This window comes from Desmodus rotundus, chromosome 7, assembly GCF_022682495.2.
Source record: "Desmodus rotundus isolate HL8 chromosome 7, HLdesRot8A.1, whole genome shotgun sequence".
NCBI classification, from domain to species: domain Eukaryota; kingdom Metazoa; phylum Chordata; class Mammalia; order Chiroptera; family Phyllostomidae; genus Desmodus; species Desmodus rotundus.
In genome coordinates, this window is record NC_071393.1 from 85,609,134 (window position 1) to 85,627,607 (window position 18,474).

General features: G+C 36.1%; 1 protein-coding gene across 4 annotated transcripts in view; it reads left to right on the forward strand.

The window, feature by feature from the left end:
- Nucleotides 1-18,474, forward strand: part of UNC13C (unc-13 homolog C) — a 543,682-nt gene that overhangs the window by 264,106 nt on the left and 261,102 nt on the right. For all 4 annotated transcript variants that reach the window (XM_053928749.1, XM_053928748.1, XM_053928751.1 and 1 more), the window contains 3 exons: nt 6,093-6,208; nt 8,142-8,305; nt 17,240-17,396. In XM_053928749.1, coding sequence (XP_053784724.1) covers nt 6,093-6,208; nt 8,142-8,305; nt 17,240-17,396 — 437 coding nt within the window. The remainder of the gene's footprint in view (nt 1-6,092; nt 6,209-8,141; nt 8,306-17,239; nt 17,397-18,474) is intronic.

Sequence of the window (18,474 nt, forward strand, 5' to 3'; positions counted from 1 at the left end):
CTCTATTCCCACTTTGCTGAGTGTTTTTATCATAAATGGGTGCTGTATCTTATCAAATGCTTTTTCCACATCTATTGATATGATCTTGTGATTTTTGTCTTTGCTTTTGTTTATGTGGTGTATTATGTTTATTGATTTGCAAATATTGTACCATCCTTGCATCCCTGGGATGAATCCCACTTGATCATGGTATATTTTGAGAAAGAAGGAGCTTATACCCTTTGCAGTGGAATGGATGGAACTGGAGAGCATTATGCTAAGTGAAATAAGCCAGGCGGTGAGGGACAAATACCCTATGATCTCACCTTTAACTGGAACATAATCAACAAAAGAAAAAAGCAAACAAAATACCACCAGAGACATAGAGGGGGGGAACTGTCTAGCAGTGGCCAGGGGGGAGTGAGGTGGGCACAGTGGGAAGAGGGGACTGCAGGAACTATTATAAAGGACACATGGACAAAATCGGGGGGGATGGAGGGGGTGGGGGAGGGAGGTGGGTTCAGCCGGGGTGGGGGGAGGAAAGGGGAGAAAAGGCATACAACTGTAATTGAATAACAATAAAAAATAAATTTAAAAAAAACCATATTGCTGGATGTGGTTTGCCAATATTTTGTTGAGGATTTTAGCATCAGCGATATTGGCCTGAAGTTTTCTTTCTTCATTGTGTCTTTATCTGGTTTTGGGATTAGGATGATGCTGGCTTCATAAAAAGAGTTTGGGAGTCTTCCATCTTCTTGAATTTTTTGAAATAATCTGTGGAGGATGGGGGTTATCTCTCCCTTAAATGCTTTGTAGAATTCTCCTGTGAAACCATCTGGTCCAGGGCTTTGGTGTGTTGGAAGCTTTTTGATTACTGTTTCAATTTCATCAAGAGTTATTGGTCTGTTCAGGCTTTCTGCTTCTTCTTCACTGAGTTTTGGAAAGTTATATTTTTCTGGAAATTTGTCCATTTCATCTAGGTTTTCAAATTGCTTGGCGTACAGTTCTTCATAGTAATTTCTTACAATCCTTTGTATTTTGGTGGTATCAGTTGTGGTCTCTCCTTTTTCATTTCTGATTGTGTTTATTTGGGTCCTCTCTCTTTTTTTCTTGATGAGCCAGCTTAAGTGCTTGTTGACTTTGTTTATCTTTTCAAAAACCAGCTCCTGGTTTCACTGATCCTTACAATTGTGTTTTTAGTCTCTATGTCATTTAATTCTGCTCTGATCTTGGTTATTTCCTTCCTTGTACTTGCTCTGGGTTGTTTTTGTTGTTGTTCCTTGAGTTCTTGTAGACATAGGGTTAGGTTATTTGTTTGAAATGTTTCTATCTTTTTAGGTATGCCTGTATCACTATGAACTTCCCTCTCGGGACTGCCTTTACTGTGTCCCATAAGTTTTAGATTGTTGTGAGTTTATTTTCGTTGTTTCCAGAAAGTTTTTGATTTCTTCCCTAATCTTATTCTTGATCCACTCATTGTTTAATAGCATGCTATTCAATCTCCATGATTTTGAGTGTTTGGGGTTTTTTTCCTTGTGGCTTGTTTCTAGTTTCAGTCCCTTGTGGTCAGAGAAAATGCTTGATAGGATTTCAATTTTCTTGAATTTGTTGAGGCTTGCTTTGTGTCCTATCATGTGGTTGATCTTTAAAATGTTCCATGTGCATTTGAAAAGAATGTGTATTTTCCTTCTTTGGGATGAAAGGCTCTATATATATCAGTTAAGTCCATTTCATCTCTGGCATTATTCAATGCCACAGTATGTGTGTTGATATTTTGTCTGGAATATCTGTCCATTTTTGACAGTGGGGTGTTAAAGTCCCCTACTATAATTGTGTTGCTGTCAATATCTTTCTTGAAGTCCTCCAAGATTTTCTTTATGTATTTGGGTGCTCCCACATTGGGTGCATATATATTCACAATGTTTATGTCTTCTTGATGGATTCTTCCCTTGAGTATTATGAAGTGACCTTCTGGGTCTCTTTTTTCTTCTTTTGAAGTCTATTTTTTCTGATATGAGTATTGCTACCCCTGCTTTTTTTTCCTGTCCATTTGCTTGGAAAATTTGTTTCCAGCCCTTCACTTTCAGTCTGTGTAGGTCTTTTGTTCTGAGGTGGGTCTCTTGTAGGCAGAATATGTGTGGGTCCTGTTTTCTTATCCATTCAGCTATTCTATGTCTTTTGATTGGGGCATTTAATCCATTTACATGTAAGGTTATTGACAGGTATTTATTCATTGCCATTTTTTCATACCTGTGTTACTCTCTCTTTCACTGTTTTTCTTCCTGTTCTTAAAACAAACTCTTTAGCATCTCCTGCAGAGCTAGTTTGGAGGAGGCATATTCTTTGAGGCTTCTTTTGTCTGGGAGGCTCCTTATTTGGCCTTCCATTTTAATTGAGAGCCTTGCTGGGTAAAGTAGTCTTGGTTGCAGGCCTCTGGTTTTCATTACTTGGAATATTTCTTGCCATTCCCTTCTGGCTTGGAGCATTTCCATTGAGAAGTCAGCTGCTAGTCTTATTGGGGCTCCCTTATATGTTACTTACTGTTTTTCCCTTGCTGCCTTTAAGATTCTCTCTTTACCTTGGAATTATGCCATTTTCATAATGATGTTTCTTGAAGTGGGCCTCTTTGCATTCCTCTTGCGTGGGATTCTGTGTTTCCTGGATTTGTGTGACTTTTTCTCTCATCAAATTAGGGAAGTTTTCCATCATTACTTTTTCAAACAGGTTTTCTATGCCTTGCTCTTCTTCTTCTCCTTCTGGTATCCCTATTATATGGATATTATTACATTTCATGTTGTCCTGCATTTCTCTGAACCCCTCTTCATTCTTTCTGAGCCTCTTTTCCTTTTCTTGCTCATTCTGGGTGTTTTTTTCTACCTTGTCCTCCAGTTCGCTAATCCAATCCTCTGCTTCATCGAGCCTGCTTTTGGTTCCTTTTACTGTGTTCTTCAGTTCAGAAATTGTATTTTTCATTTCCTCTTGGCCCTTGTTGAAAGTTTCTATTTCCTTTTTCATGTTGATGTGGTTTGCAGTGAGTTAATTGCAGTTTCCCTGTAGGTTTTGGTAATTCTCTGTGAGATCATTGAACTTCCTTATAACCAATGCTTTGAAGTTAATATCTGATAGTTGACTTGCCTCTGTTTCATTTAGCATTCTTTCTGAGACTTCCTCCTTTCCTTTTATTTGGGGATTTTTCCTTTGTCTTCCCACTGTTTGTAAGACTCTTCTTGCTAGCCTCTGCTTCTTAAATGTCAGAGCAGTGTGACTCCCCAGGTTTATGGTGTAAACTTCTACAGTAGAATACCTGTGAGATTCAGTAGTACAGCCTCCTTGATTTCCCGAGCTCACTGATCTTGGGCTGTCTCCTATGTTGGCTCTGTGTATATCTTTGTGTTTTGATTGTTGTTGGGTCTTTCTTTGGTGGGTCCTTCCCACCAGCTGGTTAACTGAGGATCACTCTGTCCACCACACTTGTATTCTGTTGTGCAGGTGTGGGTAGGTTGTGTTGGAGCTGGTTCTTCCATGTGTACAAGGTTCTGAGGATTTTCTCTTGCTCTTGTTCAGTTGTTTGTTCTGAGTAATTTCTCCACTGTTTAGTTGTATTTCCAAATAGGTCCTGGATTGAGTTAGTGTGGCTTCCACTCCCTCCTTCACCTTCTTCTGTTCTTATCTGTTCCTTTGTTGGTGGGTTTCCTCTTCCAGCAGGTATCCTAGTGTTCATAGCTTCTACCTACTCATCTGATTTTTCAATGTCCTCTACAATTTTTGGTATCCTATCTTCATATATGCTGGGGTACTGCTGGCTGTTCACTCTGTTCCTCAGTAGATCAGCTAGGTGTTTCACCTGTGTGCAGGGGGAAGTGGAATCTGGTCCCACCTATCTCCCTGCCATCTTGGCCTCATTTCAAAGTCTTAATCAGGAACTATAAGCAGAGTATTTACTATGTACCAGACACCATGCCAAACACTAAATCTTGGCTGGGCTTCCTGGGGCTCCAGATGCTCTGCCCCCTGACCTAAATTATGTAATAATTTAAAGAAGGAGCAATATACAACTTACCTATACACAAAATTCAAGCTAGACTAAGAATTCATTATAAAAATAAAACCTAAAGAAGTCTTTCTTATAGAGAATTGATGCATCTACATTATCAGCATAAATTTTTTACCATGGTTATCATGGTCATCCTTTCATGGTTTGTTTATACTATAAAATAGCTTTCTATATGAAAATAAAGATGTAGAGCAAGGGTAAATTCACAAATTCTGTTTTAATTAAAAAGGTTTGCCTATACATGGACTTTTTCCTGTAATAAGTTAGCGTGTCCTTGAATTGAGGCAATTAGATTTCAGAACAGAATTTTCTCAAATTGTTCCTTTGACAAAACATACATGTAGAGTATCAAGTTTGCCAAGGAATTTGAATGTGCTGCTAGTAAAATCTGCTACACAGCTCTCATGCTGAAACTGCCCTTCACACTCTGGAGAGGAAACACAGATGTAACACAGCATGGCAGACTTTGCCTGCTCACCCACAGTTTGTACTTTATTCCCTCCTTGCTTGTGTTCAACCTTTTAAAATAGGGAGGAATGGAGCACATTTTAGCTTTGTGTCAAATTCTTCAGTGGTTCAATCCACATAAGTACCATATTTTCATTCTTGGTACAAAGTTCCTCACTCCTTGTTACTTAGAATTCATTCCAGCATGCAGAAGAGAATGTGGCTAAGATCTTTGGCATCCAAGCAGAGCCTGTGTCCCCTGGATGCATGAGAACGATGACAATTAAAATCAAAGATCCAGTAATGCTCTCCTGGGGCTCTGGGGAAAAATGTGGTCTGTGATTAAAAATTTAAAATAAAATAAAAAATTTTTAAAAGCCCGAGGAGTTGAACTTCCCTTAGCCCTAGCAGAGAAGTTTAATACTGGTATTTATTGAGAATCCACAATCTCCCAGCCAGTAAGTGAAACTCCTAAGGGAAGAACCTTCACAGCACAGTAACTAAATATTAACAATAAAAAGTCAGACATTTCATAAGAAAAAGCAGACTTCATGAGTTAACTTTATCCCATGGCTAAAAATAGTTATACTTAGAAAGAAGGTCAATTAGGGAAGTCTTCACCACTGACTTTGTGGCACTCTAACCCCTGACATTTCATTTGTGAAACGGGTCAGCTTGTCTAAATTTCATCTGTGAAGTGGGTGTCAGACATAGGTCCCCTGCTACATTCACACTCTATTTCTGTCAAAGCTACTGATCAGCTCATACTTGACATATCTATGTGCACACACAGTATTTTGACTGAATTAACTACATATTGATTCCATTTAAATAAACAGCTAATCCAACGGTCCTGAGTAAACACAGGCTGTAGACTGTAGGTCTTTCTAAATCACTAATGAAGAAAATGCGCTCTCTCTATACACACACACACATATATAGTTTGTGATATACAGGATCTGGCATAAATAACACCCCTTTTTATTACAAAATCTTTTATTACAAAATCATAAGCATGTAATTCTATAATATAGCGATATTACACTCAGCACACATATGACGTTTTATGTGAAATGTTCAAATTAAAACTATAAGCTATTACACCCATATTATTACCCTACCTACCACACTCAAGCAGGCAGCAGGTGTTCCTTCTGCCAGACCCTGTAAATATATTATATAGTATATATATGTAATTTTTTGTTAGCCCAAGTTTTGACTCATCTTTCCAAGCACAGAAAGAGAAGTGGAAGCCTTCAGATAAATTACTTTCCTCATTAATTTTATCTTTAAATTATATTTCTTTTAATTGACTAAATAATTTGATTTTATTGTATAAACTAATTAAGTACATAGAAATTTATATCAGAATGCCAAGGTCTTCTGATAAGCTTTCCTTGAAGTATCTATAATGCAGTTTGATAATCACAGTGACACAAAGGCACATTATTTTAAATTGTATTTAGCATAATCATTCTGGTTAGATAATAATCATGCCAGATCTAGAAAAATGGCTTTTAGCAACGTAAGCCTTCTTTAAACCTTTTGAGAAGTTGCATGAGAAATATGGTATTGTCAAAAATGACTGACCAATTACTTTTTGCTTTATCAGAGAAACGGACAGATAAGTCAGCTGTCTCTGGGGCCATTCGATTAAAAATCAATGTGGAAATAAAAGGAGAGGAGAAGGTTGCTCCATATCACATACAGTATACATGTTTACATGAGGTAAGTAAAGTGAATTTTATTAATAATAAAACCTAAGAAAATAGGTTTTGGTCTTAATCATAAAACATAAAACAAAATTTTTGATTTAGAATATAGAATTGACTTAGCTCTGTGTTGTTGTTTCTGTAGTTCTTACTCTATACCATAGCAGTAATGACCTAGGTGGTGTCCTTCAATGAGAGTTCAGAGCAAACAAGTGAGGCAAGTATCAAACAAGGCAGTGAGATAATGAATTAGTAGACCAAATGAAATGACTATTCATCCAAGAAAACAAAGAATGTTAGAAAGCATTTATTGAAGAAATAAGAAGTCATGACAAATATTTCGGAAGCATCAAAGTTACGGTATTACTTCCATAATTCAGGAGAGGATCCAAATCATGAGTGTTTTTGAGAACTCTGAGTTAGTGTTTAGGTTTTACTGAAGATTTAAAGAAGAGTAGTATTTACAACTAGAAATATGAAAATGCTGATGTGGTATCAATGGCTTTTGGGAGCCAATGTAATAAGCAGTAATTTTTTCTTCCTTTTTCTGAGAACAACAAAGGGGCTTCATGTATACTGAACCCTCCTCCACTTTATCTCTGCTTCCACAAGCATATCTGGGTGTGCAGAGAGAGTATCAGAGTGCAGTTACCCAGGCATAGCAGACAATATTCCCACCCGAAAGGTAGAGCCTGGCTGGGTTAGAGAGAGAGAGAGAGAGAGAGAGAGAGAGAGAGGGAGAGAGAGAGAGAGAGAGCGAGCACCCAGTTTGATTCTAACAGGCAGAATCACCAGTTCCTTTTTGCCTCAGTGTAGATACACAGGCAAATAATCATGGGCTTCTATTGGATGCTTGTATCTGAGAGCTTAGTTAGAGGTCTAACCAAAACCTTCCTCTAATACAAATGACACTTGCCCATGTGTCAAAAAATATGAGGAGAAGCTAAGGAATATACCTATCCCTGTGTCCAAAGAGTTAAGTACCTACCTAAGATAGAAAAAAAATGTTAAGAGAATCTTTGCATATTATTCTTCCTGAACATATATATAAATTTTATGTGTAATTATTTGCACCTCCATTTTACTAAAGAAGGAATGAGGAATAGCATTTAAGTCTTTTACACATTATATAGTAGTTAGATATAGGGCATAGGCTTCATTTCCTGACTACAATCTGTCAAGTGGTATTGAATATCATTCCTTCAAAACAGGTAGTTAAGTTTTCAGACCAATAAAAATAAATTTCTTGAACTGGAAAGATAGAAAGCCTTAAAGTGTGGGCAGAGAAGACTTGGACAAGGGAAACAGCATTGTATTTTGCTTTTCAGAGTCTGTCTGCTGGTCAAAGAACCAAAAAACAAAAACAAAAAACAACAACTTAAGTTCAAGACCCAGTGACCCAGGCTACATCCATACAGCAGTTCTTAAACTTGTTAACTTGTTAGAAGCAAAAAGGGATTGTATGTAGTGAGTTTTTCTATTATGGAGTTCTCAAACATGCATTTTCAATGTCAGTTCATTGCCCTGACTCTACCATTTTGCAGCCAAAGTCCTTTATTATCATTTATATACCTACAACTGTATTAACACAGTCAAAATTAGATTATTCACACGGGGCTCTAAAATTTAACCAGAGCCCATGAATACAAAATATATTCTAGCATTTAGAAATGTTTGCATGCAAGAACTTTTATTTTCTTCTCAAATGATTTGGTATGTATGAAACATTTAAATCATTGATTCTTTAGAGACCCAGTCAGAAATAAAACCAGTAATTGTGTAAAGATGAGGTTAGTTACAATAAATATCCAAGCTATTCATACTGATTATAGATGCTGTGAAAAATAAGACTCAATCACAACGTAAGTAAAATTTACTGAGAGTTACAGTTAAATATTTCTGGCCTATTCTAAGAAATTACTGAACAATTGAAAACCACTTGCTTTTAGAATCTGTTCCATTACTTGACTGAAGTGAAATCTAATGGTGCAGTGAAAATCCCAGAGGTCAAAGGGGATGAAGCCTGGAAGGTTTTCTTTGATGATGCCTCCCAAGAAATAGTCGATGAGTTTGCCATGCGTTATGGAATTGAATCCATTTATCAAGCTATGACGTAAGTACCGTAGACCATTTAAATGTTCAAAAAATCTCTTTTGAAATCTTTTTAAAAAGCATTTATATCCCTTCTTCTAATTTAATTAAAATTTTGATTAAATACAAAATTATATTTTAATGTGTCAGCTACTCTTTTTCTCACAGCTGTAAAATATTAAGGGTTTGATAAATCACTACAACTACTTCCCATGCCTTATTGTGTTCTCAAAATGTGGTCAATCCTGTGACTAGCAGAGTTAGCAGCACCTGGGAACCTAGAAATGAAAATTAGCCAGTCTACCCCAGACCTAGAGAATCAGACTCTGATGGCGGGGCCCAATGATCTCTGTCTTAACAAGCCCTACAAGTAATTCTCATACACTCTAAGTTTGGGAACCAATGCCTTATTTGATATCTGAGAAAGCTAAAGCCTGATCATTGAAGTGCATTGTCCAAGGTTACAAAGCCTATTAGTGTCCAGGACACATCTAGAACCATTACGATCCCTTGACCCTAACATTAGATTATATCATTCCTTCCTATATTTATATCATCACTGCTAATTCAGTAAAACCAAGATTTATTGAGCAACCATAGAACTCAAACACTGCAATAAATATGGAACTATAGTAGTTTACATTTCGAAACCTAGTCTAAGTTTGTAAATGCATTTTGTTCAGATATATACTATATAAAATATGTAAACTATGTACGTATATGAGGACTGTTTTTTCATATTAATAAGATGTATTTTCACATGAGCTGAGTAGATGCTGACCCAGATAATCAGTCATTTTCAACCACCTTAATGACGGATATGCACTGGACCAAAATCAGTGTTCTTCTTCAAAGTTTTCTGTTTTTAGCATTTAATCACCTGTCATAATTCTAGAATAACATGTGTAAATTTCTTTCAAATTTCTGATAAAGTATATGCTTTTTCAGTTTATAGAATGTCTTAATGTTAAATAATAAAGACCTACAGATTCTTAGACACAAAAAGAAACTTAGAATTCACACAGTTAAACCTCCCGCTAAATCAGGAAACCCAAGTACTGCAGTCCTGACTGGTGGTCATTAGCCCTCTTCCTGCTCACGTCCTCTAGCACGGAGCTCACTCGTTTTCAGGAAACCTATTTTGTAATTGGGTAGCCATAGTGGAATCTGGGACTTTGCCACTTGCTCTGGCCCATGTTAATGGCTATAATAATTCAGCAGAACACCCAGTATGAAATTTAAGTGCAATTAAAATGCAATCATTATTAACAATGTACAGTAAATGAAATGTGTTCTGCTGAAGGAGAGCTATGTTTAAAAAAAAAAAAAACTTTTGGAAAGAATCCCAGTAAAAGAAAAAAAAGTTACATTTATTGCAAAATATCTCTGTGAACTGATTCCAATTTTTTTCAGTTTCATGTTTCTTACATTCAGAGAAGCATAACCATTAACACAGAAAAAATGGTAAATGTATGCTAGTTTAAAAGAGGAGAATCATCTCTCCATTTTATTACTTGTATTTTTCTTACTTTTTAATATGTATAAACAGTAACAAACAATAATTTAAATACATATTGCTACCAAGTGCCCTGCAGATGAATAGGGTTTTATTATATTTTTAAGACTCAGTTTTGACAAAACCCCTGCTCAGTCTAGAAACTAGTCTAAAACAGGGGTTGGCATTTTTTTTCTATAAACAGACACATAGTAAATATTTTCTGCTTTGTGAGTCCTAAAATCTCTGTCACAACTGCTCAGTTCTGCACTTCCAGAGCAAGACCAGCCATAAATACGAAGTTAACAAGTGAGTATGATTGTGTCCTGATAAAACTTAATTTTAAAAACCAAACTGCAGACTGGGTTTGGTGGTGGGCCTTAGATTGCCGACGCTGGTCGAAGGAGTGAAAGCGACGCAGATAGGCATGAGGAAAAGGGCGCCTTATTTTCGTGTGTGAGGGATCGGCAGTTACACTTTGATGATAACAAAACGTGGTAGATTATATCTAGTTGTGGATATACATTTGACTTGATATTGATATTTTTATTTATTAAATGTTTCCTTTAGCATTAAGTATGAACCAAGATGACCTTAACATTTCTCTCAGCTGGACAAAACCTTAGACAAGCTTCTCTCTGCCTCTGGGCCTCTGATCTCCCTCTCACCTTGGTTGTACAGAAGCCAGACACCTAACCCCAGGGGCCTCTAACCTCCCTTTTCTTAGAGCATTTACTTTAGAAAACTTAGATTTGACCTGTTAAGATGTAAACTTTTTAAAAAGACTCTTGCCAGTTTTACAACCCAGGACTGGCTTTCTCAAGGACATGGGAGAGCCATCCCTTTCTAATGTAATCATCAAGGAAGACAGGCCCCTGTCTCCCAGGCTCTGTGGAAGGGTAGAATTCTAACTTGGGTAGGGGCCTTGCTCCAACTTGTAATACTACCTGCTGTCTTAAGGCTAAGAAAAAGTGTATTTTTCTTTTGGGCAAGGCCAATTAGCAAATACAGATGACTAGGATTCCTGCACTTCAACTCTTAAAATCTCTACTTTCCATAGCCTACCTCAGGTCTTAAAATCCTTCCCATTTTTTATTTCAGTGGAGTTGAGTTCAGACTGAATTCTGGTTTCTCTTTTGTACAGCATAGTCTTGAATAAAATTTTTCTTTCCTAACTCTGTCCACTGTAATTTTTTCTTTGACAGTATAAAATTTGGTGTCTCACCAGAAGTTTTTTTTGTTTAAATACTATTTTTTTGACAATCTGATAACTATTAAATAACTTGTTTTTCAATTACAGTTGACATATTAGTTTCTGGTATACAAAATAGTGACTAGACATTCATATAACTTATGAAATGATCACCTCAGTAAGTCTAGTACCCACCTGACACCATGCACAGTGATTGCAATTAAACTGTACTCCCCATGCTGTACTATTCATCCCTGTGACTGTTTTTGTGCTGGGAATTTGTACTTCTTAATCCTTTCACCTTTTTTAACCATCCTCCCAACCTTCCTTCCATCTGACGACCATCAGTTTGTTCTCTGTAACTATGAGTCTGTTTATGTTTTGTTGATTTGTTTATTTGGGTTTTTTGATTCCACATGTAAATGCAATCATGGTATTTGTCTTGTTTGACTTATTTCACTCAGCGTAATATGCTCTGGGTCCATTTGTGTTGTTGCAAATGGAGATTTTATTCTTTTTATGGGTAATACTTCACTGTCTATATGTACAACTTCTTCCTTATCCATTCATCTATCAGTGGACACTTAGGTTGCTTCCCTATCTTGGTTATTGTAAATAATGCTGCAGTGAACATAGAGATGCATATATCCATTCAAATTAGTGTTTTGTTTTCTTCAAATAAATACCCAGAAGTGGAACCGCTGTGTCTATGGTAGTTCTGTGTTTAAATTTTCAGGAAACTCCATACTGTTTTCCATTGTGCCTGTACCAATTTACAGTCCCACCAATAGTTCACAAGGACTTCCTTTCCTTCATGTCCTTACCAACATTCTTGTCCTTTTGATGATAGACGTTCTGACAGGTATGAAGCAATAGCTCACTGTGGTTTTAATTTCAACTTCCCTGATGATTAGATGATGTTGAGCATCTTTTTATGTCTATTGACCATCTGTATGATCTCTTTGGAGAAATGTCTGTTCAGGTCCTTTGCCCATTTTTTAATCATATTGTTTTTGTGTTTTATTTCATTTTATTTATTTTTCTGGTATTAAGTTTTATTAGTCTCATATATTTTGGATATTAACCCTCTATAAGATATACCATTGGCAAATATCTTCCCCCATTCAATAGGTAGTTTTTTGGTTTTGTAGATGATTCCCTTCACTGTGCAAAAATGTTTTAATTTGCTGTAGTCCTATTTGTATTTTTTTCTTTTGTTAGTCTTGCCCAAAGAGACATATCCAAAAAAGTATTGCTAAGATCAGTTTAATAATCTCATAACTGTTTAAAGGTTTTACTATGACCTTTACTATAAAGGTCATAGATATGGTCTCTTCATTTATTATTCACTGGTGATCATTAGTTGAAAATTAATTGTTTTTATAGAAAAACATAAGTTTTATGTTGATACATTAATATTATAATTATATGTATAATCATGTTTATAAAATTACATTTATTCTCAACCTCTGGCATATCTCTTCATGTCAGACATTTTTCATTGCCAAGAGCAAGCAAAGTGGAACTAAAAATTTTAATTAGGTTGATGTAGGTATTTCTTTTACCATTTATGTTGCACTTAAGTGTTTTACAGCATATTATATTGATTAATCATTTCTAGCAATTTGAACAAGTTTCAGAGAACTGATATTCTTCTGTCAGGTACAAAATATAACTTTCAGAGCTGCTTTTGACCATATATTCCAAATAATACTTTTGTACTTGATCTGTAACTTGAATCCTAATCTACTGCTAGCCAGTGAGTAACTCAACAAAACAACAAAAACTAGTTTTTGAATAACCAACCATATCTTTGAATCTAAACTGGTTGCTTATTGAGTCAGTATTTTTCTGTTGTTTTGAAACCTTGCTTCAGGGAACAAAAAAAACATACAGAATACCAACCAACCAACAACACACAACTAGACATGGCAAGCTTATCTTAGAAGAATTTCCTCTTGGCTCTGGGTAGGTAGTTCAGTTGGTTGGAGTGTCATCCCAGTGAGCTAAGGCTGAGGGTTCAATACCCAGTCAGGTAATATATTAAAAACCAACAAGTGAGTAAATAAATAAGTGGAACAACAAACACCTCTCTCTCTCTCCCCCTCTCTCTATCTCTCCCTCTCTCTCTCTCTCTCTCCACCCACCCCTGTTTCTTCCTCCTCCCTCTCTACCTCTCTTTCTCTCCCTAAAATTAATAAATTAAAAAATAAAAAGAAGAATTTCCTCTTAATTTTTAAAAACACAGACTTAGGGAAAGTCCTCTTATACTTAGCTAAATGCCCAGGTAACTTCATAACCTTCCGCATATATTAGAGATCACTTGGTCTCTTTGCATACTCCCATATCTTTGAAGATGAATTTGGAGCATAAATGAAAATGTATATTAAATCAGAGAGTCTGGTTGTACATTATTAATTTTTCTCTTGTGTATTTCTCATCATAAGAAAGAGGCTGAATCTATTTTTCTAGTAAATAACCTGACCATTAATACTGAACTGCCCAGTCCACCAAGGTACCTCCTACTTACTGGAAATGCTCTCTCCTTTTACCACAGAACATTTCCTATGAGTGCACAATTTATTAGCCCTATTTGTTGCATTAAAATGCATCTTTTGTTTTGGAAGATTCACAAGAAAAAGGAAACAGCTTACAATTTTCCTATTTGGACAAGTGATCTATCAAGGACCAGGAGGATTTGCTTTCATATGGCAAATGCAATCATCCATCTAAAATAAAATTGGTTTTCCAATTGCTCACAGTAACTAGGAGAGCATGTTCTATTTTTCAAAGCAGCATGCTATTCCATGTATTTAGCCTTTTGAGGTTGGGTATAGATCCTGTTTCCATCATTAGAATTAGAGAGTCCTTGATGCTTTTCATTTATTTATGCAAATATATACATTCTTAACAATGTTCTGACTGACCAACTCTTCACCCCTGAACACATGGTAAGTTTTTAGGATTATATTGTCCCCTGGAGATGATCTCTGTCAAGCAAATACATTTTAATTGGGTACTTAATGAGTCTTTCTTTTATTGTAAAATGAAGCCCAAGCTGTCTTACAAAATCTGAGATTCTATTAGACTGTATAGCCATGCCTCCATAATACCAAATAAGAGAAAATCATTAGGTCAAAGTTTCTTTTTGGTTTTGTTTTGGTTTTGGTTTTACTTCGGTGTACTTAACAACCTATACTTTGGTACTGCTCATCTTAACCTAATTTATATTTGAAACAGAATGGTTGGGATATAGTTTACCTAAAGCCACTAGTCTATTTTAGTTGCTTGATTCATGAGCCTACTTTCTAAGTAGAGTGCTGGTCAATGAAATCATTCATTCCCTTAAGAAATATTTATTGAGTGCATACCATATTCCAGGAAGTTCGCTGGTCACTGAGAATACATCACTGAAGAAGAAGGTAAGGTCAGTTTCTTACAGAGCCCACATTTCAGAAAATACAGTTTATGCAAAGACACTTTCTATGTATCTAAGTAAGAGGACTTATACAGCGCAATGGGGATTCAACAATAAAAGATGGCTTATGTACCCAGTGAGCTTCTAATCAAGGGAGAACAGGAAGCAGAAATTGAATAAGAAGAAGACAGTATAATAGAGCTATGCGTGGGTACTGTAAAAGCATATTCATGGGACCAAATCCAGGCATAGAAGAGAAGTGTCAGAGAAAGCCAATGGGCAGCTTGTGGGTCCCACCCTTACTTCCTCTTCAAGTTCCTTCATTTCCCTAAACACTGTGCATTTCCTGTCTGACCCCACTGCCTTCGACAACCTCTGTAACTGAGCTTGAGTAATCCATGACATCTATGAAAAGTTGTGATGCTTTTCACCAAAAGAGAAGTGATCCTTCAATGTTTGAGCCCCTCTTTGGTGAGAATGATGGATAAAATAATTTACTTATCACTAAATTGCATGCTAATCTGAATTCTCAGGAGCAAATGTGATAAATATTGTTTTAATCTCGTATTTCAAACATCGGAAATACAGATGGTCTTTTCTCTCAACTTGTATTGTTTCTCTGAAAACCCTTAAAAGGATCTAAGAATCAATATCTTTTGTTTCTTCTTTCCCATCACCCTGCTCTTATTTTCATTAAAAAATAATTGACTTCTAAATCTACTTAATCAAAGGCATTTCCATCCCTTGAAAACTGCAAGATGGGTATTATTTGGGATAATTATTCATGAAAAGGCAGGTGAATTGGATGATTTTTTTTCCATTATGATGCCTACAAAACATTAGCAAGTGAGCTGAATCCAGATGTGTTATTTGAAGTACACGTGACTTTCCCAGTATTTTTCCAGTAATATTTTGAGAATTGTGGTTGATAATGTTGCAGCAGCTGCTTCATCTAAAAACCTGCCAGGAACAATCTCATTATTGGCAATTTAAGTATCATCTTTTTGGAGTTTGTTACTCCAATTGTTATTTGCTAAATTGATTTGACACTAACCCTGTTTTCTTGTAAAATTGAAGTCAAGTGATCTTAACATTATTAATTAAGTGCTTTTAATCAAGTCCTTGCGGGGAATTGTTAAGCATTTCTAGAAATTACAGTAGTACTTTTTGACCTATTTTATTTGAAGGTGTACTTTTTGAAGGGGTGGTGTGCTGCAGGGATACACTCAGTCATTTAAATTGCTAATGTACTTTTAATCCTGTTTCCTCTTCTCCCTTTAGGATAATTTAAGTAGTATTGAAACTGCAGCCTTTAAACGGAAATGATTTTTAAGATCTTTAGAAGCAAGAAAGTTTGCCTTGGCAGTCACCACACATAAAGAAAGGGCACACAAACTCAGAGGCAGACACTTTGCCAAATCGAAGACCATGTAGAAGCCTCTTAGCTGAAAACGATCAAAAAGTAAAAGATGCCTTAGGCATTGAATAATCTGCAACTCTTGACTTCTAACTTGCATCTAACAAATATAATTACTTATGAATTGTTAAGGAAGAAAAAGGAACATGAAAACAAAGCACTAGAGGATTTTTAATTTCTGTTTTTAATATCTTTATTTTATTTGTAGCATTCTTAATAGATATTAATTATAATTAATTTTGAGTACAATAAATTCAAAATATGTATTGTGGACCTAGAAGAAGCAGTCAGTGATAATCTAATACCAGGGTTAAATTGCACAAATTATGTAACTCTCATGGTATGTATTTTTATTCATGATCCTCAAAGATCCATGTTTAAAACTGTAAGCTGCTGTTATTGGCTCATATCTGACAATCACTAGGAGAGAGGTCTGGCTGCCATGGAAGAGAAGTCACCATCCATCTGCAGGACCACCATTACTTCTTTTGAGGTACAACTCAGGGCATTTACTTGTGTATGTGCCCCACGTTTGTGTTCAGTAATACAAAGTTCACCGACGCCTAGGTGGAGGATAAATTACTAAGATTTGACAGCAACATAGGTTCAGATTATGTACAGAAAATTTGTTTCCTCTGCGCGCATTTTATCTTTTCACTTTTATCTCTAAGCTGTGCTATCAATTTTCAAGTCTTTTGTTATAGTTCAAACAAAACAGGTTTTCCTGAGAGAAATAACAAAATTGAACACTTACTGCTTCTGATGTCTGTATGTGATACTATTATTCAAGGTTTAAAAGAAATGATCTTTAAGTATAAAGCTGGCATAATTCAATCTGCCTTCAGTAGTCATCTGCTTAATTAAATCCTGGTTTTAGCAAAATGCTTGGAAAACAGAACTGCTTGTGAAAGATATTCCTTTATATGACAAAAGCTCACAACCTGGACTCAAGGCGGATGTTGCATTTATTTGTTCAATCAATGTGCAGTGCAAGGAGGGCCTCTTGCTTTCTCCCTGCGAGAGGAATATAAGTGTGAAAGAACACCCTGATTGAACTACAACATTTCAGGGACCTACATAAGTAGGGACATAGCTGCTGGAGAAGAGGAGACCTCTGTGTTACAGCTTCCCGACAGTGCTAGGGTCTGCTGAAAATTGCACTTTTGCTGTGTGCACACAACACTCTCACAGTTGAAACGGTTTATGCACCCATCCCTGTGGCAAATCACATTCTAATTTAACCACGTCATATTTGTAAGTGAAAAATGTTTAAAAGGCTGAAATTGCTTTCTCCTTCAATTTCAGATTATGAGAAGTTTTTCTCCTTTTCAGAGATGCAGTCAAGGAATTCTTTAATTGCTGACGTTAGAGGTTATGCTATTATGTGAATTAATTCACTCCTGTTTTAAAGTTCTTGATATTTTTGTCTTGCAGGCACTTCTCTTGTCTGTCCTCTAAATACATGTGCCCCGGCGTCCCTGCCATCATGAGCACCTTGCTGGCAAATATAAATGCTTTCTATGCTCATGCAACAGTCTCTACAAACGTACAGCTTTCTGCTTCAGATCGATTTGCCGCTACCAACTTTGGTGTAAGTATTATTTTGTTAAATGTAAAATTTCTGGTAACTTATGGGAGTTAAATTTTAAAGGGGCATTGGACTCCAGATATTTTGGGGATCTTATTGTGGAAGGTATATCTTAGGGAATATCTCTTAGTATTATTGAACTAAAGCTAAAAGCTTATTTGAAATATATGTAGTAAAATAATTTTAACAGTCAAGAGGCATCTTCATTAGATTATGTCCATATCTGGGATGACCTTTTCCAGCGGGAAAAAACATACGTGTTGTGAGAGTATTGGTATTTTTTAGGAAGTTCTTCATGTATGCAAACTTGGAATTCACCATTGTAGACACCAATGTGAGATTGCTTGGCTTCTCTGGAGACTATTATGCTCCATTTTTACTTTTTTTTAAAATTTTTATTGTTATTCAATTACAGTTGTATGCCTTTTCTCCCCATCCCTCCACCCCACCCCAGCTTATTTATACTTTCTATTGGTTCCTACTAGTACTGATGGATAACAAACAGCACATCTTCTAAAGAAAATAATAGGTGTGTAAAGAGTCTAAGAGAACAATCTATATCTAATTAAGACTGTCCTCCTGAAGTATTCAGATGCATCAAAAAGGCATTAAAAATTAAAACTTCAGGGATCCTGCGGAATCTCAAGTATTATTCGTTGCCCCATCACTGGTACTCATTCTCTGTAAGCATAATGACTTTGAAATTGACAATACTGAAAATAGGATATAAATTAACAATAATCCCAGTAGAGTGGTGAAGATCTAAACCAAGATTTAGTGGAGATAAAGAAGGAAGGACAAATTTCAGAGCGTTCAGCATATAAACTCAGTAACACTGCCTGGAAAGATTCCCAGGGTTTGGTCAGGGCAACTGTGGGCCAGTAGCTCTGTCCAGTATCCCTGTGTGACGGGTATTTTTCCAAGACACCACAGTTACATTTCCCACTGAACTTCTGAACTGGTTCACTGATAGATTTTTTTATTGATAATGTGGTTATAAATCAAATTTAGAGCAGTACATGTCATAGAGTAGAAATAAATGAAACCCAGCAAATTAAAGTGTGTAAAGCCAGCAGGGGGA